Genomic DNA, 21,896 nt, shown 5'->3' with positions numbered 1-21,896 from the left:
ATATCTTACCTAGTTAACACAAAACAGCTTTCCTGTGGTGGAAAACAATGGGTGCAGCAATAAGACCCAGCACATGGGGAGTTAACATGGAGAATATAATGTGCAGTCAGTTTTAGCTTACCACATGGTCACTTGTGTATGTAGCATGTTTAGCGTTTTCAAATAAAGGGATGTAAAAGAAACAGACAGGCCTATAGGAAGCGACAAATTTAAATGGCATTGGCTGACTTTAGATATCTAATTTCTTTCTAGTTGACTAGAATTCTGTAAGTGCAAATGGGCAGTGGCTGTACAATGCATAAATATCAATACACACAAAAGATTTCTCTGTTTTATCTAGTGAACAGGACATTCTAGTAGTGATGGTTCAGTGATTTTCAATACACAGGACAATTTGAACTGGTCTTCACAAAACACAAACATTCTGCTTGCTGAAAGTCTGAGAATAGCCATGATGATGATAGTACTCACACCCCTCTCAACAGGAGTGTCTCCCAGCTTCTAATATCTAGCTCTCTTAAAGTATCTTGACCTGATTTTCACGTTTCAGTAATTTTGAGAAGCAGCCATTCCAGTGTCTTCACCGTAACACACATAACAGTCTTTTAGGACTTATTTGTTGCACAGCAAAGGAAAGAGAGAAAAAAAATGGAGGCAGATAATAGTGCCAGGGTCTGGAATCGCTCAAAACCCTGAAAAGGTTCAAATAAGTCTTCTTGTAGTATGACTATTAACATGTCTGCATGCTGGACATCTCCTGCACCTAGGATATTTATACTCCATCTGATCTACTGCATTAAAATCCTGGTTTTAAAATGTGAAATGATAAATCCATTTCCCCAAAAATAGAAAGCCATAAATAAATCCCAAGTTCCATGATACAGACTTCATTGAAAATCTGTTTTATGATAATGAAAGTGCCAGTGAGATTGAAAACCACAGCAGCCTTAAATTAGATTTAAGTCTTAAGGAGAAAGGCTGATTTTAGATTCTTGCCTTTTCTCCAGCAGATTAGAATACCAGGATGATGACTGTACAGTGCAAAAGTCATGTTGGGAATAAGGTAACATATGAAAACTTACCTTGTTACTGAAATCCACTAGGTAAGTTAGTGAAATCAAGGTTATAGGCTTTTGATACAAGTTGACATGCTCATTCCAAATAAACATTTCTGGGATGAGGGTTATGAATAACATGAAGAAAGCAACTGCTTGGACAGGTTTGCGCAATGCAACAGTGTGGCTACCACAGAGCTCTGCCATCAAGAGTGTTTTGCTTTACTTCCCTGAAGTAAATGGTCCTTTACTTGTGAGCCCAACCAAGCACATTTTCTTCCTCTGTCCCAACAACTACTCCATCTCCCTCACTCCCAGCTGAAGCATTTCTCTTACCTGGGAGCCAAGGGGCTGCAGAGAACATGTTCCACATTTCCACAGCATCCTCGGGTAAAGGGATTCACTCCTCCACGGAATTTACCTGTCACCTGCAAACATATTCAGGACAGTGCTCAAACCTTTGGTTACATAAAAATCATCATCCAACCCTCAGAAAGCCAAGAACAAGTATGCCTTACTCTGACCCTACTGTCCTTCCCAAACAGATCCCAAACATTCTTTGAATGCTGCACTTCCTCTCTCCTGCTCTAACACACCATCTTCATCACCGGCTTCTAGCTAGGAAGCACACCAACTAAAGACCCCTTCCCAAAAGGGCAGTGTGCTGAATGTGACTGAGTTTCAAAGTGGCAAGGTTCACCTGTCCATGCCGCCCCTGTAATTAGATTCGTGCCTGCTTTTGTCCCTTCCATTGCTGTCACTTCCACTCCTCTGCTCCTTGGCAAGTCCCCTCCAAACAAACAGGAATGTCAATTCAACATTCGTAATGTTGGATGAAAGCAATGTTTCCTTTCTGTCAGCTTCCCATTGCTAGCGGCAAATAGTACAAACCCCTGCCTTATGCAGGAGGGTGCCAGGAACTCCCTGGTGATTACGATGTTTGCTTGGAAATGAGCTAGTTTAATAAAAGCCAAGCCTCATTAGACTGGTGGGATCCACTCAAAGCTTCATAAGCTTTGTAAAGGGTTTGTATTCTCTACAGGCAGATACTTGAAAGTAACCATATGGGGATAAATACCAATAAAGCCAGAGAGATTAATAGTGATTGCCATTAAAAGCATTACTGTTGCTGTTTGCAAGTAATGCATTTTAATCATCTCATAGTTTTGATCTAGCAACAAGTTTAGAGAGTACCAGAAATACTTTAATTACTTGCACATAAAATAACAACGATTAAATGATCTTGCAATATATTATGCTGGTCTCTTTGATATAACATAAAACTCTTTAAAAGGCCAAGAGAGAAATGTTGGAAGTTATGAGGGTTGGAAGACTAACCTTATGACTAAGCCATGGGCCTGAGACATTTGGCACATGTGCATTTAATCCTGCACTTAAGCTGATTTGTGCCAGATGCTGGCAAAGCTCTTCATATCTCTGTGCCCATTTTCTCAAACACAACATGAAAATAAAATTTCTCTAACTAGCAGATTACAGTACTAATTATATCAATTTGGTTTCTAGAGTAGCTTGAAATCCACTGATAGAAAGCAGCCTAAGAAGGAAGGATATTTATTTACTCTATTCAAAAACTAAAAATACCAGGATATGAGCAGATGTTGGGTTATGGGTTATTTTGATTCCATAAAAGAATTTCAGAGGCATTTGTAAAGCTCACAAACATCTTAAATCAGCCTCTGTGCACTCCTCAATCACAGTTTGCCTACTATGAATGCTCAAACCCAATGGACTCTGAACAAATACCAAAAATTTACAATAAAATACCAAAAAGGTCTGTACCACTGCCTATAAAAGTTACTGGGAAAAAAGGAAAAGTGTAGCTAAACATATTGTAACTGGAAAGCTGAGAGCAGAGAATGTTACAGATAGGCAGTACACACGACTGAACAGAAACTAAAACTATATTATATTTAATCTGCAGAATGGCATAGGAAAATGAATTAATCTTAAGTGGTTTGGTAGCTCAGGAAATCAAACCAAGCTAGGATACATTTTCCAATAGTTATTTCAATCAAGTTAAACATAAAATTCTCAACTTTCTTAATGTTTATGTAGCCACAAACAGAGCAAGTTAAAATTTTACCTTTTTCTCAATTTAAATCTTTCCTTTCTCTTCAGTCTAAAACTTTCATGAACAGTTTTCATTACTGCACAAAGACAAGCTTAAAACAGACCATGATTTGGGCTATGAGACCAAAATGCCCTGGGTTTCATGCTACTATTGTAGCATGAACTACTATTGTAGGATGTACTATTGTTAACACTATCAAACCTTATTTTTGGCCAAAATCAGTTTTACAATTAAGAGCAGCTGATTCCAAGGAGGACAGAAAAAGCATTAAAAGATCTACAGCTATGGTAAGCCTGCTTTGTTCAGAGGCCATGTTAGGCAACACTTCAGGATGACTTCAGCTTCTTTGCGTATGTAAACCTCCCACAGTATTCTGGATAGAAGTTTGTATTGTCTCTTGTGGGATAGGAGACCATCTTATCCCAGTTCCTGAAGGCCTGGCCTCAAGACAGATGTCTTCAACTCTTACAGTCTGCAGAGAAGCCATATAAGCATGTAAGCATGGAGCCGTCAGCCTGCAGACAGCTAGAAGCACACTGCTCAGCATGAGCTACAGAGCACCCAGAGGTGCAAGAGCAGTAGAAATGCATTTGATAAAAACTGAAAAAGAAGTGTGATGTGAGAAACGTAGTGAAAAAAACAGGTGTGTGAGGGGCACTTTGAGTGGAGCTGAGACTGGCAAAGCCCTGGAATGCACACAATTAATTAACATTGGGAAGAAAGCTGAAAATGCTGTGTGCAGCTGACTGGCACCTTGCGTGTGTCAAGCTTTCTAACTGAGCTACCCCTTATGAACTGCAGGGCCAGGGATCCCATGACTAGATTGCTACTACCCGTATCGTGCTATTGATATGCACAGGCATATTGGTCTGGATCCCTCACATAGGGGCTGTGGGTTATATACATTTGAGTAACTGAGCAGCAGAACTGAAGTTTTACAGGCTTTTTGGCACAAGATGTCATGTTGGCACTTGGTTTGGAGAAGCAAAACAAGTTAAAACCAATAGCCTCTCCATGTGTGTGCACATATGCATGAGAACAAGAGACAGACAAAGAGAGTGAGACAAAGAGCTAGTTCAGACCTTAATATGTGCAGTGTGGGTTAGCTGGAGGAGTTCAAAATATCAGGAGACAGGGCAAAAGCATGATTTAATCTTTTCCTTTCTTTCTTTCATTTAAACTTATGGTTTCTTCAGTCTGACTCATAAAGTTTGAACTTCTGGGGTTGATGATACTCCAGATAAAATCTATTTCAAGGCCATGAGCAGATTTTAAATGGTAAATAAGCCTGCAATGATCCTCTGTGGTTAGAAGGGGGAAATCTTTGCTTGTAGTGCATTCAAGAAAAAAATTTGAGAAAACCAGGCAGTCTTCCTTGATCTTCATGAAAGCTCCAAATCTGCTGAGATTTGGATTGTTTTTTGCTTTACCTAAGCTGACTTGCTGACTCTCCTTCCCAACTCGACATCTTAGCCACCAACACAGAGATAGATTGCTTCTTACCTGTTCATTCGTTGTGCGCCCTCGGGCCACTAGAACAATATGGAAGCCAGTGAGACCAATGACTGGAATAAAGAATAACCCAGCCACACACATAACAGCCATTCTGTATGCAGGAGTTAAAGAAACTGGGGTAAGTGAAGGGAAAAAGAGGCTATGAAGGAGAGGGAGAGGAAAAGGAGCAAAAATGTATCTTGGAAATAGGGAGGGTGTCCCTCACCTTTAATTATTTAACTGAATTTAACTGCTCCTAGCCTGAGTCCTTGTAGTTGACATAGCTAAAAATAATGTGAACTCACTGATTTTGATTCTAACCATATTGTAAAGACCATTCTGCACTAATGTATCAACAGATGTAGCACCCCTAAGAGCCAGCAGTTCATGTATTACACTAACATGCAGGGGGGCTGCTTCCAGGGCAAACTCTCTTTTAAAATACAGTAACTTTTAAATAGAGTAAATGGTATCCAGCAGTTTAGAGTCACACCCATTGGAAGTAAAATTCAGGGAGGCTGCACATTCTTCTGCTGGGCTGTCATGGCAAAGATTAAGATCAAAGGCCAAAACAAAAGGTCAGAGTTTTGGGAATAACTAATGGTTATACAGGTAAATGAGTACAGAGGAAAACCTGCACTAAGCATTTACATGGTAAGAGTAATGGAGGATCAGCAGAGGAGTAGATCTCCACCAGTTCCAGCAAGCCAAATCTTCAGATTCATTCTTTCACATTTCCCTCAAGGCCACCTTGGGTCTTGAAAGACCAAAAAGAAGGATACGTAATGGTAGTATGAGCTGCTCCCAGCTTTTCCATATGGTTTAGTACGAAGATGAGCCCAAAGGTGAATACTCCAACCATGTGCGTACTTAAGGACAGCAAGAAGAGAAAAAAATAGCGATAGTTCCTCCGTCCTATGCAATTGTTGACCCATGGGCAGTGATGGTCAAAATCCTTGTAAAGAAAGGGAGAGATAGGGAACAATATCCAAACAATGAAAGGAAATATATTGTCTTGGAAAGAAATCTGAGCTATAGTCAGTAAAATTACATCAGGCTACTCTGCAGCTTTACAACATGCTAGAATCTCTTTTTAGGGCTTACGACCAAGTGGTTTCTGTCTCTATGGATGGAAAGGTACTTGAGTGTTTATAGGGTTCAAAAAGAGTTACAAAAAATGAAAGGTTATTTATCTACTAGCAGCAGATGTACTAATTTTTTATCATCACTAGCATGAGTCATCAATAACAATGATGTTGTTATAACCTAGAATGTTCTGAAGATGCAATACTGCTGCAGGATTCTCTGCCCCACATTTTTGTATTTCTGTTTATCTGGATGAAACCACTTTAAACAATGCACATGATGTAAAGTACTTTTTTACCAAGCAGGTCCCCAAAGAAGAGCAACAGCTGGATAAGACACAGGCAAAGTTCTGCATAAGATCTTTAACAGTTATGAACCTGACTATTTGTCTCAGTTAAAAGTTCAGTCTCTCCTAAAGACAGATCCCTTCTACCAGGAGATTTAATAATGAGGGCAAGCCACAGACACATTCCAAGTGCATTTATACAGTTTCATAAGCACATAAATCCACTGTCTTCAATGGGATTATTTTAGACGTTTGAAGACAGGATCAGGTGCAAGAAATAACCCCTTCTTATTTCCGTATTCTTCAGAACCAATAGCTCACACTTATTACAACAACAAATGAATTGTTTATTCTTTGTTTTGTGGTAATGTTATTTTTAAACATTCCTCAATGACGACAAAGGGGGGTTTTGTATTTTTAAGTTTTGCACAATGTATTTACCAAAATTCACAAAATACAAGAATGTGGACTGGAGCTTTTTCAAAGCACATTAGAAAATGACAGGTCTTTTAATATAGATCATTTCAGGCTATATCTGAAATGCTGACATAGCATATGTTTATTATGCAGATCTGATTGTATGCAGCTCAAAATATCTATGGATTGAAACTGTGTAAGTAACCACCACAAACACTTCAGTAAAGAAAACAAAAAAATCTGACTACTTTGGTCACATATTCATTTTTGGGTCCCTCTGGTCACAGCAGGCTTTAGGTTTTAAATGATTTTATTTCTCCAAGTGTTGTCAGCTTTTGTTGTTTGTTCATTTTTATCAAATTAACTCAAAAGTTTTCTATTTGGGAAAGGAATTTTTATTGCACATTCTAGATTAAAAGTGGAAAGATGTGAATTACAACCCTGAAAGGGTTCCACATGGAACAGCCAGTAGTCACTCCTATCACTGTCTGCAAGCTCTCGTAGAATAGATGAGTGGGAAATAAGCATCACAAGAATCAATAAAACATGCTGTTTAAGACCATGATTTATTGATTCAGAAGTCATTAATGCTTTTTGCCTATGTTCCTCCACAGCAGTCATAATTTAATTATACAAGCAGAGCGTCTTACTTGCCCACCAGAATAGTAAGGAACATTCAACTGATCTGACCATCAATAAAACTTCTGGAGAGCTAGAGAGAGTCACCTTGCATTCTGCTACTTTATTTTGGTTCCTTTTGGATTTTCTCCCATTGTCACTTCTGCTGCAGAAAGAAATGCCTCCATGGAGGCCTTATGGCAGCATGAAATGGCAAGTCTTTATGCCAGTGAGTTCTGAGCAATCTTCTTCTGAGAAAATTTCATTTGTTCAAAATGAACTTTCATGCTGAGCCACTGCACACACACACACACACACACACACACACACACACACACACACACACACACACACACACACACACACACACACACACACACACACACACACACACACACACACACACACACACACACACACACACACACACACACACACACACACACACACACACACACACACACACACACACACACACACACACACACACACACACACACACACACACACACACACACACACACACACACACACACACACACACACACACACACACACACACACACACACACACACACACACACACACACACACACACACACACACACACACACACACACACACACACACACACACACACATGGAGGGCAGAAGAAGGAAATTCCATGGGTCAACTGAGAATTTACCATCATCTGAACAATGCTCAAGAGCCTGGATTAGTGAAAGCATTTATGTTTTAAAACAAGGAATATGTGACTCAGGTTTTCCACAAAAAATCCAGCTCTGTTCAACAATTCACAGCAATCTGAAGAAACTGATGCAACTTACGAATAGCTGTCGCTATTCCTCTCTACATAGGGACCTTGGCAGCTCCTTACTCTCCAGCTTCTCAAATCCTGCATCCTTCTAAAGCCTTCTGCAACAGGACAGCCTTGTCCTATTTACTGATGGTTATTAGGCACAGCACTGCTTCCAGATAATTACAACTTAGATATATATTGCCCTGAAGGAGAAAATGACTGACACAAGATAAATCCAGGCAGCCTTCCTCTCACAAGTAACTGAGCTGCTTTCTTTGGGACTATTCCCTTGCTTACGGCAAAGAGGATTAGGACAAAGATGGTATACACAGTATTCTAGCTGACGTTGGTACTTTTTTCCTTTTCTGTAATTTCCTTTCCTTAGTAATTCCTTTCATCTTAATGGTACAGCTGAATATATTTTAGACATATTAAAGATTTCATCTTTCTTTTGGAAAAAAAAAAATAGACCTTGCAGCAGAAATGATCCTTAAGAAGTGAAATTTTTAGCTCAGCAATAAAAAATCCCCCCTGGCAATATGCTGCTGTGGGTACAGCACTCTGTACTTACAAACCTGGGAGACATTTATAGCCCAGAAAAGCACATCTTACTGTTTGGGGTTATTTTTTAAAATCCTGTGCCTCACCAAGACCCTAAAGCTATTAAGAAACATGAAAACCCATAATTCAGAGCAACCAACATTAGAGCCATGAATGAGTTCATGCTCTGAGTGAGCCTGGGTGTTGAAACAAACATGGGGTCCTTCTATTTACTGGAGAACAAGTGCTAAATCCTGAGCTTGGTTTTCCTAAAGCTCATACACCATTCTAGCTTCTCTGTTTGTCCACTAATGTAGGCACCAGTTTGTTCTGAATTGAATGTTGAATGGTACACTCATACATGACAAGTTACAATGGTTCACCATATATTTCCTGCTCTCCTGAACTCTGCCTCTGCATCAACTCTTTCATTTACCCCTTCTTTACATTCATGATCCCTTAGCTGCTTCAATGAAAATACAGCCAGCATTATAAAAGTTTATTCTAATTATTACTAGCAACAAAGCCGACATCAAACATTATTGTGTATTTAACCATCATAACTGAGGGCTATGTTTCAAATGGTACTGATTAGTAGGAGTCCATCAACAAGGTTACAGCTGAGAACTTTCAAGAACTGAAATAATGGGGGAAGCACCTAACTGCATGTTTTCAGTAAGATATGCAACCCCATCACTCAGGCAAAGCCAAGAGATCACATAATCAACAGAACTGTTACCTCAACACAGTTGTCACAGACGCTGCAGTGGGAGCAGCGTGGAGGGCGGTAGAAGTGGCAGGTAGCACACCATTTCATCCGTACTTGGATTCCTTTAATCTCCACGTTCTTGTAGAGTGGAGCTCGGAAGTCGTCATCTTTATCTTCATCTTCATCTGCTGCTCAATGCAAAACTAAAAGTTAGTGGAAATAAGGTAAAGATAAAAGAGCTAATTCAGTCAGTGCCTTGGATACAGGGGCACTGCATGTGCTCTTGGGCTTGTCAGACAAATAACAAAGCGGTGGAAGTGATGGACTGTCAGAACTGGCTGTTCAGGCTACAGAACACTCCAGTGATCAAGGCTCATTTTAGCATCTCCCATAAGAGTGCTGTGCAGCCTTACTTACCAGCCCCTGGATAAAGAGAGGTGCCTGAGTCTTATCTTATGAATAACACGAGCTGCAGACTAGAGTCAAAGGAGAGATGGAAATCACCCAAGCTTTTGTGAGATGTTCTATTGCATGCACTTGGGATTAATTCAATGCTAGCCTACCAGCAGATAAAGTGAAAGGAATTACATCAACAAATATTAGAAGATCGTGCTAGCTCAAACCTCAGAAGGGAACCGAGATGACCCTAAGTGACAACAAAAAGAGTGTCAGTCCACAATCATCTCAAAGACCTGTTGCCCCAGGAAGTCTGAGTCCACAGTGAGATTTACCATTCTGAAGCTATCTGTGTGCCCATGGAAAGTCCTTGCATCAGTCCTTACTCATTTATAGTGCATCCTGTGCTCACCTCTTCATAGCATACCCAGAACGCTCTTACTTTAATAGCAGTACATAACTGGGAAGATCTCACCTCTCTCAAAGGCAGAATGGTTTACTGATCTGAGCACAGGACTGGGACTCAGGAAGTCCTGTATTCTAATTTTCCCACTCTGTGGCCTTGAGCTAGTCATTTAGCTTTTCTTTGCCATTAGTAAGATGAGGATGACAATATTGCAGTCATCTTATTAGGGACAACGCAGAGAGCAGATGGTTTATCATCTCAGCTAAGCTCTGCCCTGTTTAAGAAAAGAGGCCATTTAAAAATAAATGCACAAAATAAAAGCCACACTACAATAGCAAATACATATTGTGAAGAAAAGGAAAAATATGAGAAAGGCGTTCATGAAAATTCATCTTTTATTCTAGATTCCTGTGATCTTTATTTGTTTCCTTTTGACACAGGAAATCTAAGAAGTTCGCAGCTATTTAACACCTGGTTAAACATTATAGTGCAGCTAGCATTGGCTGACCAAATTAGGTGGAATTTGATAATACTGTCCCAGTGGGCCATCAATCACCGTCATTTAGTTCCACATTAAATCTTCTCTAAATGTGCTATCATGATACAATCTCCACTGACTTCAGAGGGAGTTTCTCCCTTCACTTAGATGAGCTCGGAATCTGGCTCAGCTACCATATTTACCTTTCAGGAATATTCTCTGGATTAATGTTTGTGTATGGAAGTAGAGTGCTATACTGGCATCATTCTCTATAATTTCCCTTCATGACTAGTCAGTGGGACTCCTAGTGAGAGCTAGACTGTAAATCCCTTAGGCACTTCTATAAATAAAATCTTTATATTCTTCAATACTATTATAAACTAGCCCATGCTGTATAATTCATGTGGGCATATCAAAACAAGACACTAGAACAATTAAACCATTTAAGCTCTTGTAAAAAACCCTGACTATGCAGACAAAAAGTCTGTACATTGTACGTATCTACATGCAATTAAATACATTAGTCTTGCAGAACTGACACATACTTGAAGAGTTTGTATAATATAGATTCACATCAAAAATACTGGAAGCCAGTTTGTAGTTGGCATCTGTAATGAGTCAGCAACAAACATTGCCAGTCTCAACCCAGGCTGTAAATCAGATTTGTCAGTGTAGCCCCAGTATCAGTGACTTAATAATTCCTTTCCTTCTCATTCATTTTGGTGTGTTACTGGCAATTCACTCACACAGAGCCAAACCTGATTCATATCAGAAACATTCAGAGAGCCAACAAGTTAAAATATGAGCAAAAAATGAGTAATGGGTATGGGAGTTTGATTCAGGCCCTCTTCAACACTATATGGGTTTACCTCCCCCATAGCCCAAGTTCTATCTGCCAGAGAACCTGTACGTTCATATGACAGAGCTAGAAATGTGTTTATTCCCAGCTTTCAGGGATCTGAGCAGAAGAATACATTGGCAGAGGAATGTATCCTACTACACACTTTCTCATACTCTGATGCACTGACACAGGGCAGCCAACTCTAGTGTTTTTATAACATATCATATGATTTTTGGTGGCTTCCTTAAACAAATCACGTGATTTCTTTAGAATCTCAGCTTCTATATAGCTTATTTGTTGGTTTGGTTTTGAAGTAAATTTATACCTACCAGAAATGTGCTAAGAAGCTGGAAAATCAAGAAGACTCAACCTAATTTCAGTAACAGAAAGCAAATAGCTTTATTGTATATTCATTTTACATCACTCCTACAATTGTTGAACTCCTCACACTGGCAGCTCTGCGGGTGGCGTGGGGTGGTGATAGCTTTTTTCACATGCACACTTGTGATCTGAAATAACATCTGCTCCTCGTTCCTCCCAGCACTGGTAATTTCTAATCTTTTCCATCTTTTCCTTATCAGTTTGCTTCCTTCACACATCTAAGCTCCTATTCCATCACCTTCTTCCAGGATGACTTCCATCCCTTTTCCAACTTTCCCCCTTGCTACCAGCCTCTTCCAGACCAAGCACACGCATGTCATAGAGATATAAGACCAAGGTCTTATAAATTCAGAGAAAGAGACAGATGAAAGGCAAGCTATAAGAACTCCTCTTCCTGCTTTGCTCCTGACTCCCTTGTGTTAAGGGAGACGGGAAGGAAGGCAAGGTGATAAGAAAGTTTCAGTTTCTATCTGATCTCCCTGCATGTTTCTCCTTTAAATGCAAAGTCCAAAATAAAGAACTTGTTTGAGAAAGAGAAGTGCAAAGGAAAGTATGAATTTACAATACACTCAGTACTAATCTTCATAGGGCATGCTGAGCACCCAGCTGCAGGCTCCGGCCTGAGGGAACTACACTGCACAAAGATATTGGATTTCCAGACTGAGATTTTCAAAACTGAGCAAATTCCAGCTCTCCTCCTACCAAAGGGAATGAGCAGGGTTGCTTTCAATAACTTCACACCCAAAGCATGTTCAACCACTGCTCTCTCTGCTGAGATGGAGGAACTAAAAAGCCTGGGATTATAAATCCTAAATGCTTTAGCTCTTTTGAAAATCTCAGTAGCATCTATTTGTACCTTTAAGCACCTCAACATGGCATCACTTAATCTTGTACAAATGACCAAATCTTGCCTTTGTCTTTACACACAATTATTTCCTTAACCGGAGTGCTGCAACACTTAATTAGGGATTCAAAACCTTCAGCTGAAAGGAATAGCAGACAGTTACTCATCATTAAACCCTGCTACCTGGAGAAACCTGGCACTTGCTATTCAGGGAAGTCAGCAGGACAGGTGCCTTGTTCTTGTCAGGTAGCAATTCAAAATAGATACTGATTTCAGTGAACAGAAGTGAGAAAGCACAGCTTGCACAGAGCACAGATCCATTGTCTTAGCAAGAATGCCTACAGCAACCTCTGCTGCAAACTCCATGTGAATAATTATTGGAAGACAGATAAAATGAGGTGATAATTCTCTCATTAGGACGTGTTAAAAGAGATAGCTGCACTGTGGTTCCCATTACAAAAGCTGAGAGATCTTTATCCTAATTTAATCAGCTGTGAATCAGTACTAATTCAAGCAGGCATATCTTTCTAAACATATACATTTTTAGACACTCTCAGGCAAGCCTTATCCATTATCTTTTTTCAGCTTTCAGTGCTTTTGCATTTGTTTTAAGGCTTTTTGGAAGGTCTCCTTAGAGGAAGCTGTTTAGCCTCTCCCCTCCACTATGCTACCTATTGTGAAGACAGTGACTTAAATCCAATGTGCCAGCATGACACAAGGGATAGCAATCACAGTCACATCAGTCAGGAGATGTACTCAACAAGAACCATTCTATGCAGCCCTGTGCCCTCAACTGCCAGCCTGAGCAAGTGCAAGGACAACTGGCACCTAGCTCAGAATAGAGATGGAGGGTATCCAGCATCTCACTACTATCCCTCCTTTACTGTCAGCTGAGCATAATAAATAAAGTCTACCAGGAAGAATACCAGGGGGAAAAAAAATGAGATTAGTCAGCAAACAGAGTATACCTACTTTGGCTTGGGCTTTCAAATTCCCTCCCCACAGTCCCATTCTGTTACCTCGAGGGAAAACTCCAGGGTCCATGAAAGTTGCCATGCTGAAGTTTGCCAGTACAAACAAGAACACGAGCCCATTGTACACTGGGATGGCTGGGGAGATGGCTTTTGTCAACCAGGGGCACCTGCAGAGAAGAAAAGTTGTAGGTAAAGGCTCCTTGGCTCTAACACCTAGTTTCTTCCCACTCACCAGCATCACATAGAGAAGTAGTTTCATCCCCTCCCCACCAGCCATGCAGCAAGGCTGAATATGCAGTTAAATCACAGAAATTTCCATAGAGCCAGTTTCAGTGATCTAAAGTACACTGCAGACAACCTCTCTGAAGCTGCTTTGTTCCATAGCACAGAAAGCACCAATTGTCCACTTGGCTCATAGAGCTCTGCAACCCTATTGACTTATTTGCAACCTGGCATTTTGCTTATCTATCTGTGTAAAAGCTCCATCCCATTGTTGCATATCTGTTTACTGTCTATGTAGCCTTACTGCAGTTGCTGCTACTTTTAGTTTTCACTGGTGTAAAGCAGAATGGGGTTTTTAAACTACTGGTCTCCACCAACAGGTACAGACAGCAGCACACTCACTTACTGCAATACTTCCCTGAGTGGTTTTTAACTACAAATAACACTCAGAACCAACACTACAAAACCTCTCCTTGGGGGAAAGTTTAGTCAGACCAAGCATGGACTCTGCAGGTGTCAGGAGAATGTAAGAATGCAATACTGAAAAGAAAGTGGATAGTGTCTACCACTGGAAAGGCTTGTTGCCCACCCAGTGAACATAACTGACAATAAAGGGTAAAGGAGAAAAAGTAAGAAACTCTGGAAAGAGGATGGAGAAATGCCTATTAGCTATAGGAAAATTGTTCTAACTGCAAAGAAGAACACTTCCTGCCAGCACAGGAGGGCAGGACCAAGGCAGAAAATAGCCTTACAGGCAACTTCACCCAGTAAAGAGCAGCGTTTATTCACTCAGCCATTTACAGCCTCTCTAAAGATTATCCCTAACACCAGGCCAAACCTACTTCTCTGCTCTGCACAAGAGGGTTTAAGTCTTACAGGGTTGTGGAGGGGAAAAATCTGATCCATCTCATGAATCTTGCAAATATAAATAAGGAAACACTTTGAGTAAGACCCCTGACTGCGCAGCTCAGATTTTCACCTGCATTGCCAGCCAGGGCCTCCTCCAAGCTGCTAAGGAGAAAGCAATTCAGCAGCAATACCTGCTGCCATTAGCATATATCGTGCATTAGCTTACAGATTCTGGATTGTATTTTGCCTGAATTACATCTACAGTTGATTCCGGTTGTCTGCCAGCCTGAAGCCCGCAGGGAGAAAGCAAAAACAACAACAAACAACCAGCCTTCTCCCAAATCTAATTTGTGCTGGTTTTGCTCACAAAATGCTGTTTTGAACAGCTGAGAATGGTGTTACTGACCTTGAAGAGACACTGTTAAACACGCTCTTGTGGCCAGCATTAGAAGGGCACTGCATTTTCTCCTCCCATTTCTTTGTGAGCAGGCAGGAATTGTTTTCTGCTCCCCTCCTCTTCACAGCCAGGCTTTTAACATTGCACTGCTGCAAACTGTTTTTAAAAGGGCCTTTCCTTGCATGTGCTTCAATCAGCCTGGCCTGGAGCAAGTAAAAGATGGACAAATGCTACCCAGGGTGACTGAACTGTAAAGCCAAGAGCGACATATGTCTGTGGCTGTTGCTAAGCCTCCAGGCTGACTAGAGGAGAAGGAAAAACTAAATCTTCTCACTTGAGTAAGGATGCTTTGCTATAGCCCACAGAGGGGGAGCAGAAGCATGGGGTTTCTCCTGGGACTGGTCTTAGCATGGAAAGTCCCAGGAAATTAACACCTATGAGGAGAATAAGAAATGGCTGGGAGTTCAGTGGAGGGGAGATTCATTTCTATGTGTCTCTCTTGCATTTGGGATCTCATCCACGGTGGTCATGGTGCTGGGGTAAGGGAGCAGGTCTTGTAGAAGAGAATGCTGATAGAGATGAACCAGCTCAGACAGACCCGGCTTGACTCCATGAGGTATCCTAAGACCCTTAAGTCTCTCAGGAGGTGGAATTTCAATGTACAGCAAGGTCATGCTGACTTGCTGCCATGCTCTGTTTTCCTCAAAGCAGCTGCTGATGACTGAAAACCAACGCAAGGCAGAAGTTTCTCACTTGCCATGAAATGTGCTACAATGACCTTGCCAAGCAAGCTGCAAGGCCTGTCACTAACAACAGTTTCTGCCAGCTCCTTTGGAGGAAAGCAAAGTTAAGTCCTGAAATAAGCAGTTACAGAATGAATTCAACCCAGGGAAGGGTTCTTCCCTCTAAATTACAGTAAATGGGCATGACTGGCTTAATTTCTTCCCATGAAGAAATTGCCTACACAGAGAAAGATTATGAAGTTACCCACTGCTTGTCAAGAAGGGGGGAGAGATTTCCTTGGCAGTAAAGTAAGTTGGCAAATCAAGGGACAGGAAACCCTTTCTGTACAGATAACTAGTTAGTCAGAACAAGTTTCTGATGAGACTGTCTCAGATGATTAATGTAAGCATTTGTTAATGTTCTCATTTGTGATTTACTTTGTCATGTTCCCAGCAAATACATCAAAATACTTTGAAAAACTTTAGCCATAAGATAAACTGAACAGCTCATTTAATGGGTAAATAGTGGATCTGAAAATACTGCACGGAAGTTGAAATAAAGGATAGAGTGAGTCATTGTACATATTAGCCAGAAGGACTGTTCACAGTCCTTCCATTTTTAATTCCCAGAATCTTTATGCAGCATCACAGATTACATAAAATTAGATGGGACAAAAGGGGCCTCATTTGTAAACCAGACTGACCAATAAAACCAGATGTGGAGATCAAGTCCTGGCTTGTAACTGTAAAAAGGTCTGAAAAAGAACATAAAATTTCTACTAGCATTCTCAAAAGATGATGCATCCTCCCTGTCCCCCCTGATGCACACATCATTTTAGGCAAAGTAACAGAAATTCTAATCCAAGTCTGGCAGGTTGCTTTATCACTAATATGTCGTGCAAAAGCCTGGCTTCTGACCCACTGCACTCTCTGCCTGGGGAAGGAAGCTGCAGAAATGCCTGAGAAAGATGTGTAGTGAGTTTCTTTTCACTTTGCGCACATCCTGTCTCCAAGCAATCTGCTTCCAGCAGCTATATGGCAACCTATGGGACAATTCTAGCTGAACTTTCTTTTTCTAACAGAAGTTGTTAAGAATCTAGATAAACAAAACATGGATTCAAAGCTTTCTTGGGTTGGTGAACCCAAAACTTCAAAAGGCTACAGCCTGGTGTCTTTAGCTCATCTCACAGTGGAATTATACACCACAAAGGGTACCACAAATTCTATAGGGCCATATAAATTAAGTAGAGCTAACAGCAGTGTATAGTCCTCTAATGGAGCACTACCACCAGATTTTCCTGACAGAAAAACTAAACCCCAAGATTTCTGATGTGCACTAGCAGCAAAACCACAATGTCCTAACCCAGAGCTTTTCATTACAGCTTAATTATTGTCAAAGAAAGCTGCACCCTTTGTGTTTGCTGGAGCATCTGCAGAATCACAGTCACTGCGGAGGTCGAAGGCAATATCCTTGGACCGCTGCAAAGTTAAGTGATGGAACACAGCACCAGCTGTGCTATGACTTGCTTTTTTTGCATAAGCACCTACACATGCCTCACCTGCATATCTATAGCTCCGAAGACTCTCTGTTTCCCATAGCCATTATTCCTCAATGCACAATCAAGTTCACGGTAGATGTGAAAATAAATGTACAATGGGTGCTCTATTCCAAGTCAGTGCGGATGCCTCACTTGAACCAGGAGACCTGAAGGATAATATTGCTGCTGTACCAGCCACGCTACATCAGGAGTTGCTCAGGAAAAGAACTGCTCATCTATGGTTCTGTTTACTGTAGAAATTGAGAGCCAGCACACGCCACAGTGGCACAGTAGGGATAATTATGGATCTCAAGTTCTTCTGAACGAAGCACACAATTACACAGGCAGCATTTTCCTCCTAATTATACTTCTCTAGCACAGAGTGATTCTGCTCATAACTCAGAGGAGAGTAATTCAGGGTGACAGATTTAATCTCATTTATCCTATTTGAAACTCTGTCCTAATAAAATGTAAAGTTAAAAAGATTAACAAATAGGATCATACAACTTGCAAGGTGTCAGATAGACTTATGCATGATCAGCTGTGTTCCTCTGCTAAATTAAACAACAAATAATCCTTTCTGCTTTTTTGGTTGGTGCTTTGTAGCAAGACATGTTTGTGTCTTACAGTTCATCTAAAATTAAGTAATTGAATAGGACATTTCTCTTGAATCCTGCTCTAAATTAAGATCTGGTGTTTTTCATTAAAACCTTACACATGCTTAGAGAGGCAGTAGGCCACTGAGGATGGAATTTCAAGAACCAGGCTTTAGTCTTGGCTCTGACATTGGCTTGCAGAGTGGCTAAAAGCCATCTGCTTCCCCTTTCCATGCCAGTCAGGCCTTTTGCAAATGAGACATGAACTGCTGACAGACCATCTTCCCCACTGCAGGACTGAGAAGGGATCACCTTTGATTTTGCAAATCTCAAAGCATTTCTGTTAGGGCCAGGCTGGTGGCTCTGGTGTTTGATCTCCTGGACTCTAGCTCCAGGCACCCCCTACCCACTCCTGAACTGGGTAGGTGTGGGGCACACTCCTCCTGCTGATGGGCTGTCGTGTGAGGATGCCTCTGTGATTCACCCAGTAAACAAGGCTGGTGGTTCACTTTACACTCTGCTTGGAGCACACTAAGTATGTGCATACAGGGTGCCTCAGGATCCCTCGAGTCCAGAGACGAGAAGCAGAGCATGGAGCAGGAGACTACAACCCTTCTCTTTCTAACAGAAAGACAGTGAAATTGGCTTGTGTAGTGTACAGAGAAGATGTGGAAACCTCAAGAGTACAGGCAGGCACCCAAATGTCGGACAGTTATCCACACCCAATAAGAAGACCCCCAGGACTGCCTATTTGGCTGCTCACCTGCACCTAATACATGATCTGAAATTACCACATCTTTCCCTCAGTCTCAAATAGATGGCAGATATGCAACACAACAATTTATTTTGTCACAGATCACGAGAAGAGAAAGCATCTCTTAAATAGAATGAACCTCTTCCACCGTTAGAGTGGTAAAACAGTAATATGAAGTAGCTGATTCAATGCATACATGTAGAAGCAGTTCAGTGAAGTAGGAACTAATGAGATAAGAGGAGTCAATAAGCGAACATAATTTGACTAAGCACTGGTACTAATCTCACTAAAAACATTCAAACTGTGTCCATAAGCCTGTAGCAGCCTGTCCTGGTTTGATTCCTCTCCAAGAGTTTCTAGCCAGACGTAGACTGTTCAGAACATGTACCAGTTTCTGCAGTGTAAGACTCACGTAAACCATTTCTAATCATCACCAGATCTGACCAAAGATTTAACTTTTCTAATGTTAACCAAATATCCAGGAACCATGGGAGCTGGACTCAGTGTCCTGGGCTGCCTGAAAGCTGCCATAGTTGTACCTTGAGAGGCACAACAGTCTGGAAGGCTGAGACAGTATGTCGGAGGAGACACAGGTACACACAGAGGTGAAAGTCCTCCTAACCCGGCACTGTGCCAGCAGGACCATAAATGAAAGGGCTATCAACTGACTGATTCCCAACACCCACATTTTAGAAGAATTTGAAGTTAGATGTAAGCCAGTGTGTACACAGGACAGAGAAGGTGCAAGACAGCATTCTGAAGGCTGTACACCACCCAGTCTGCAGCACAGAGCAAAGAAGGGCAGAGCTTAGTGTTTAGTAATGAAAATCCAACACGTTTCTCACATATCCCAGTTTGGGTGAGATTTTTCCATTTATATGCTCTTTCCTACCCTGAAATCACAGAAAAATACCTTCCTGGAATAGTAACAGAAGAAAAAAAAAAACACCCAATCCTTTTCCATTTCTTGTCACTACCAAAGATAGCTTGGAGATTATTGTACATCTAAAAATAATTTCCAAGGTGGTAAGACATTTCTAGGTTTAACAAGGCACCACTGGGAACAGTCAGGAGAGAATGTATCTTGAGTGTCATAACCAACGTGAAACAGGATGTCTATTTGTGACGACAGCAGGAGGTTCAGGATAGGCAGGTCCTTTGCTCAGCTCTGCCAGATCAGATTTTGATAAATGAACTAATTTCTGCACCATATCTTACTCACTGGAAAGATTTCAGTTAATATATTGTTGCCATAGCACTACACCCTCACTGTGAGTTCAGCAGTTGTACTGATAGAAAGTGATATCAAAGTATAGGATAACAAATCCAAATGTTACATAAAAATAGGAAAAGGAGAAGTAAATACTGGAGAATTTACTACTAAAAATCAGAAAATGATAACAGCTGAATGCCACTTGGAAAGGGTCATGCTGGTGATAAGTACAAGATACCAAAATAGCTACCCTGAGTTTCCAGGTACAGTTATCCATCACAGGAGCAAAAAATCAGCCTAAACCTCACCACCAAAACCCTCGTAAATTTCATTATCCCCTTCGTAATTGAAATATAGCTGAATACTAGAGATAGAAGTTCAGATCCATCACCTGCTTAACTGTGTTTAATTATTCACAAGAAATGTGCTAGGCTGAAATTCACTCAGGTTTAACGAGAGCTGACGGGGTTTCAGTGAACTTTCCATTACACCCTGGACTCCATCCAAAGGCTAGTGGTTCATGTCTGGCAACATATGGATCAGAGGAACTAAATCAATTCAGAAGTCATCTTGAGATATAATGGTTCTTGCTGAAAAGCCTTATCTGGGCTATACATCACCTCCAAAGTAAAATGCATTCTACCCTTTCCACAAAGCTGCTTGAAAGCTCTGGAGCATGTTCTCTTCCTCCCTTTTTAAACAGTCTCTGCTGTTCACAGTACCTGTGAAAAGGCATCATTGTTATCTGAATTGATGTGGGAGAAATATAGAGAGGGAACAAGAATACCAATAACCAATTCCGAGTGAGACAACCACAGGGGTAAACATATCCATCATTATTCTCAACCTTAGAAGCCATCCAGCCATCCAGCCCTATTGCACAGGCACAGATAAACCCTGCAGCCAGTGGGCAGGACACACTCTTCTGAGCTACATACACAATGTGACGTTACATCATGTGCACAGTGAGGAGACAGGACTGGAGTGTGCTGGACTGAACACACAGTGCTTTGCAGAGATGCACTCTGCATTCTCAGTAGCTCCTGGGAGCCCAGAAACCTGGTAGAGCATCTATAAAATTAGCAAAGGCATCAGTTACTGCTACAGATTAAACCAGCAAAATCTTTCTCTACACAGTGCTTTGAAATTTGTGCTGTCCTCCAGTGAATTAAGGACCTACCCAGAGTCAGTTATCACTTACTGGAATATACAAAAGCCCAGAACAGAGTTTTTGTTTGGATACACTTGTAAAGAAATATGCCATAATGGTGTAGCATCACTTGAAATGCCCAGCTTTTTATCTGCACCTCAAACTGAAGGCCTTAATTGCACACTGATTCTAGGGTATCTATAGGCTGGATTTCAGAGTACACAGGAACATATTAGAAGGATAATGCTCACATCAAATTGAGACATCGAAGTGAAGGTCTTCATAGCACTTCAAGTGTCTAATGGGCTGCAAGCAGAGTCAACCTGAGCAGCAGTATACCCTCTGTGGCCTCACTGAAAGGGGTCAGTTACCAATGTATAGGTAAATCAGAGGCACTCTGAGCACAGATATAGAGAGTGAGCACTCAGATCCAGAACAAACCCCTTTATGTGAAGGTCCCTGGTTTGCTTTCTCAGCCCTGGACTCTGCAAAGCTTAAAATGCCATGCAAGCTGGAATAGGCAAGGACAAGTGCAACCTAGGGCTTCTGAAACATGCACCAACCTTTCATCAGTAACATGCTGAGCAGTGGGATCTGAACCCCACTTTTTGCAGCAGCTAAAAAGACAACTGAGTATATGGGTGGTCTTTGGATCACAACAGAGCAGTATGGAGTCCCTGCAAAATAACCACAGTGCAAGAGACAGGAGTTGCCCTGTCACACTGAAAGTTTTAAATCCATTTGGTTAGGAAAAGAAGGAACTGCTGCCTAGTAACATTCCTTTGCAGTTCTGTCTGCATATGGCTGGCCACCAGCATCACTGTACTGCAACAGCTCAATGACTTCCAGCCTGTTCCAAAATTCACATAAGGGGATTCTCTAGCCACAGAAACCTTGCTAAATGGGAAATCAGAGAATTACCTCCAAAAGATGCTGTATGAACCAATAACTCATAACACAGCCAAGTGTGGCTGCAGTGCCCTCAGTCTGTGCTCCCGCAATGCACCACTTCCAGCAATAATCACAGCCCAGCTGCCC

The 21,896-nt window shown here is 41.2% G+C and overlaps 1 protein-coding gene across 5 annotated transcripts in view; it reads right to left on the bottom strand.

Annotated features, from left to right (window-relative positions):
- The window catches only part of ZDHHC8 (zinc finger DHHC-type palmitoyltransferase 8), a 125,054-nt gene that overhangs the window by 13,706 nt on the left and 89,452 nt on the right, over positions 1 to 21,896 (bottom strand). For 3 of the 5 annotated variants that reach the window (XM_062631468.1, XM_062631467.1, XM_062631466.1), the window contains 5 exons: positions 13,463 to 13,584; positions 9,128 to 9,285; positions 5,424 to 5,596; positions 4,651 to 4,753; positions 1,392 to 1,483 (listed from right to left, as the gene is read on the bottom strand). In XM_062631468.1, coding sequence (XP_062487452.1) covers positions 1,392 to 1,483; positions 4,651 to 4,753; positions 5,424 to 5,596; positions 9,128 to 9,285; positions 13,463 to 13,584 — 648 coding nt within the window. Of the gene's footprint in view, positions 1 to 1,391; positions 1,484 to 4,650; positions 4,754 to 5,423; positions 5,597 to 9,127; positions 9,286 to 9,905; positions 10,174 to 13,462; positions 13,585 to 18,019; positions 18,136 to 21,896 lie in introns of those variants that run through there. The other 2 variants (XM_062631469.1, XM_062631470.1) reach the window with 2 other exon arrangements.

This window comes from Pezoporus occidentalis, unplaced genomic scaffold, assembly GCF_034315485.1.
Source record: "Pezoporus occidentalis ecotype Australia unplaced genomic scaffold, CSIRO_AGI_Poc_V1 ctg37, whole genome shotgun sequence".
NCBI classification, from domain to species: Eukaryota; Metazoa; Chordata; class Aves; order Psittaciformes; family Psittacidae; genus Pezoporus; species Pezoporus occidentalis.
Note: the sequence above shows the minus strand (reverse complement) of the source record. Positions and strands in the feature narration are given on the sequence as shown.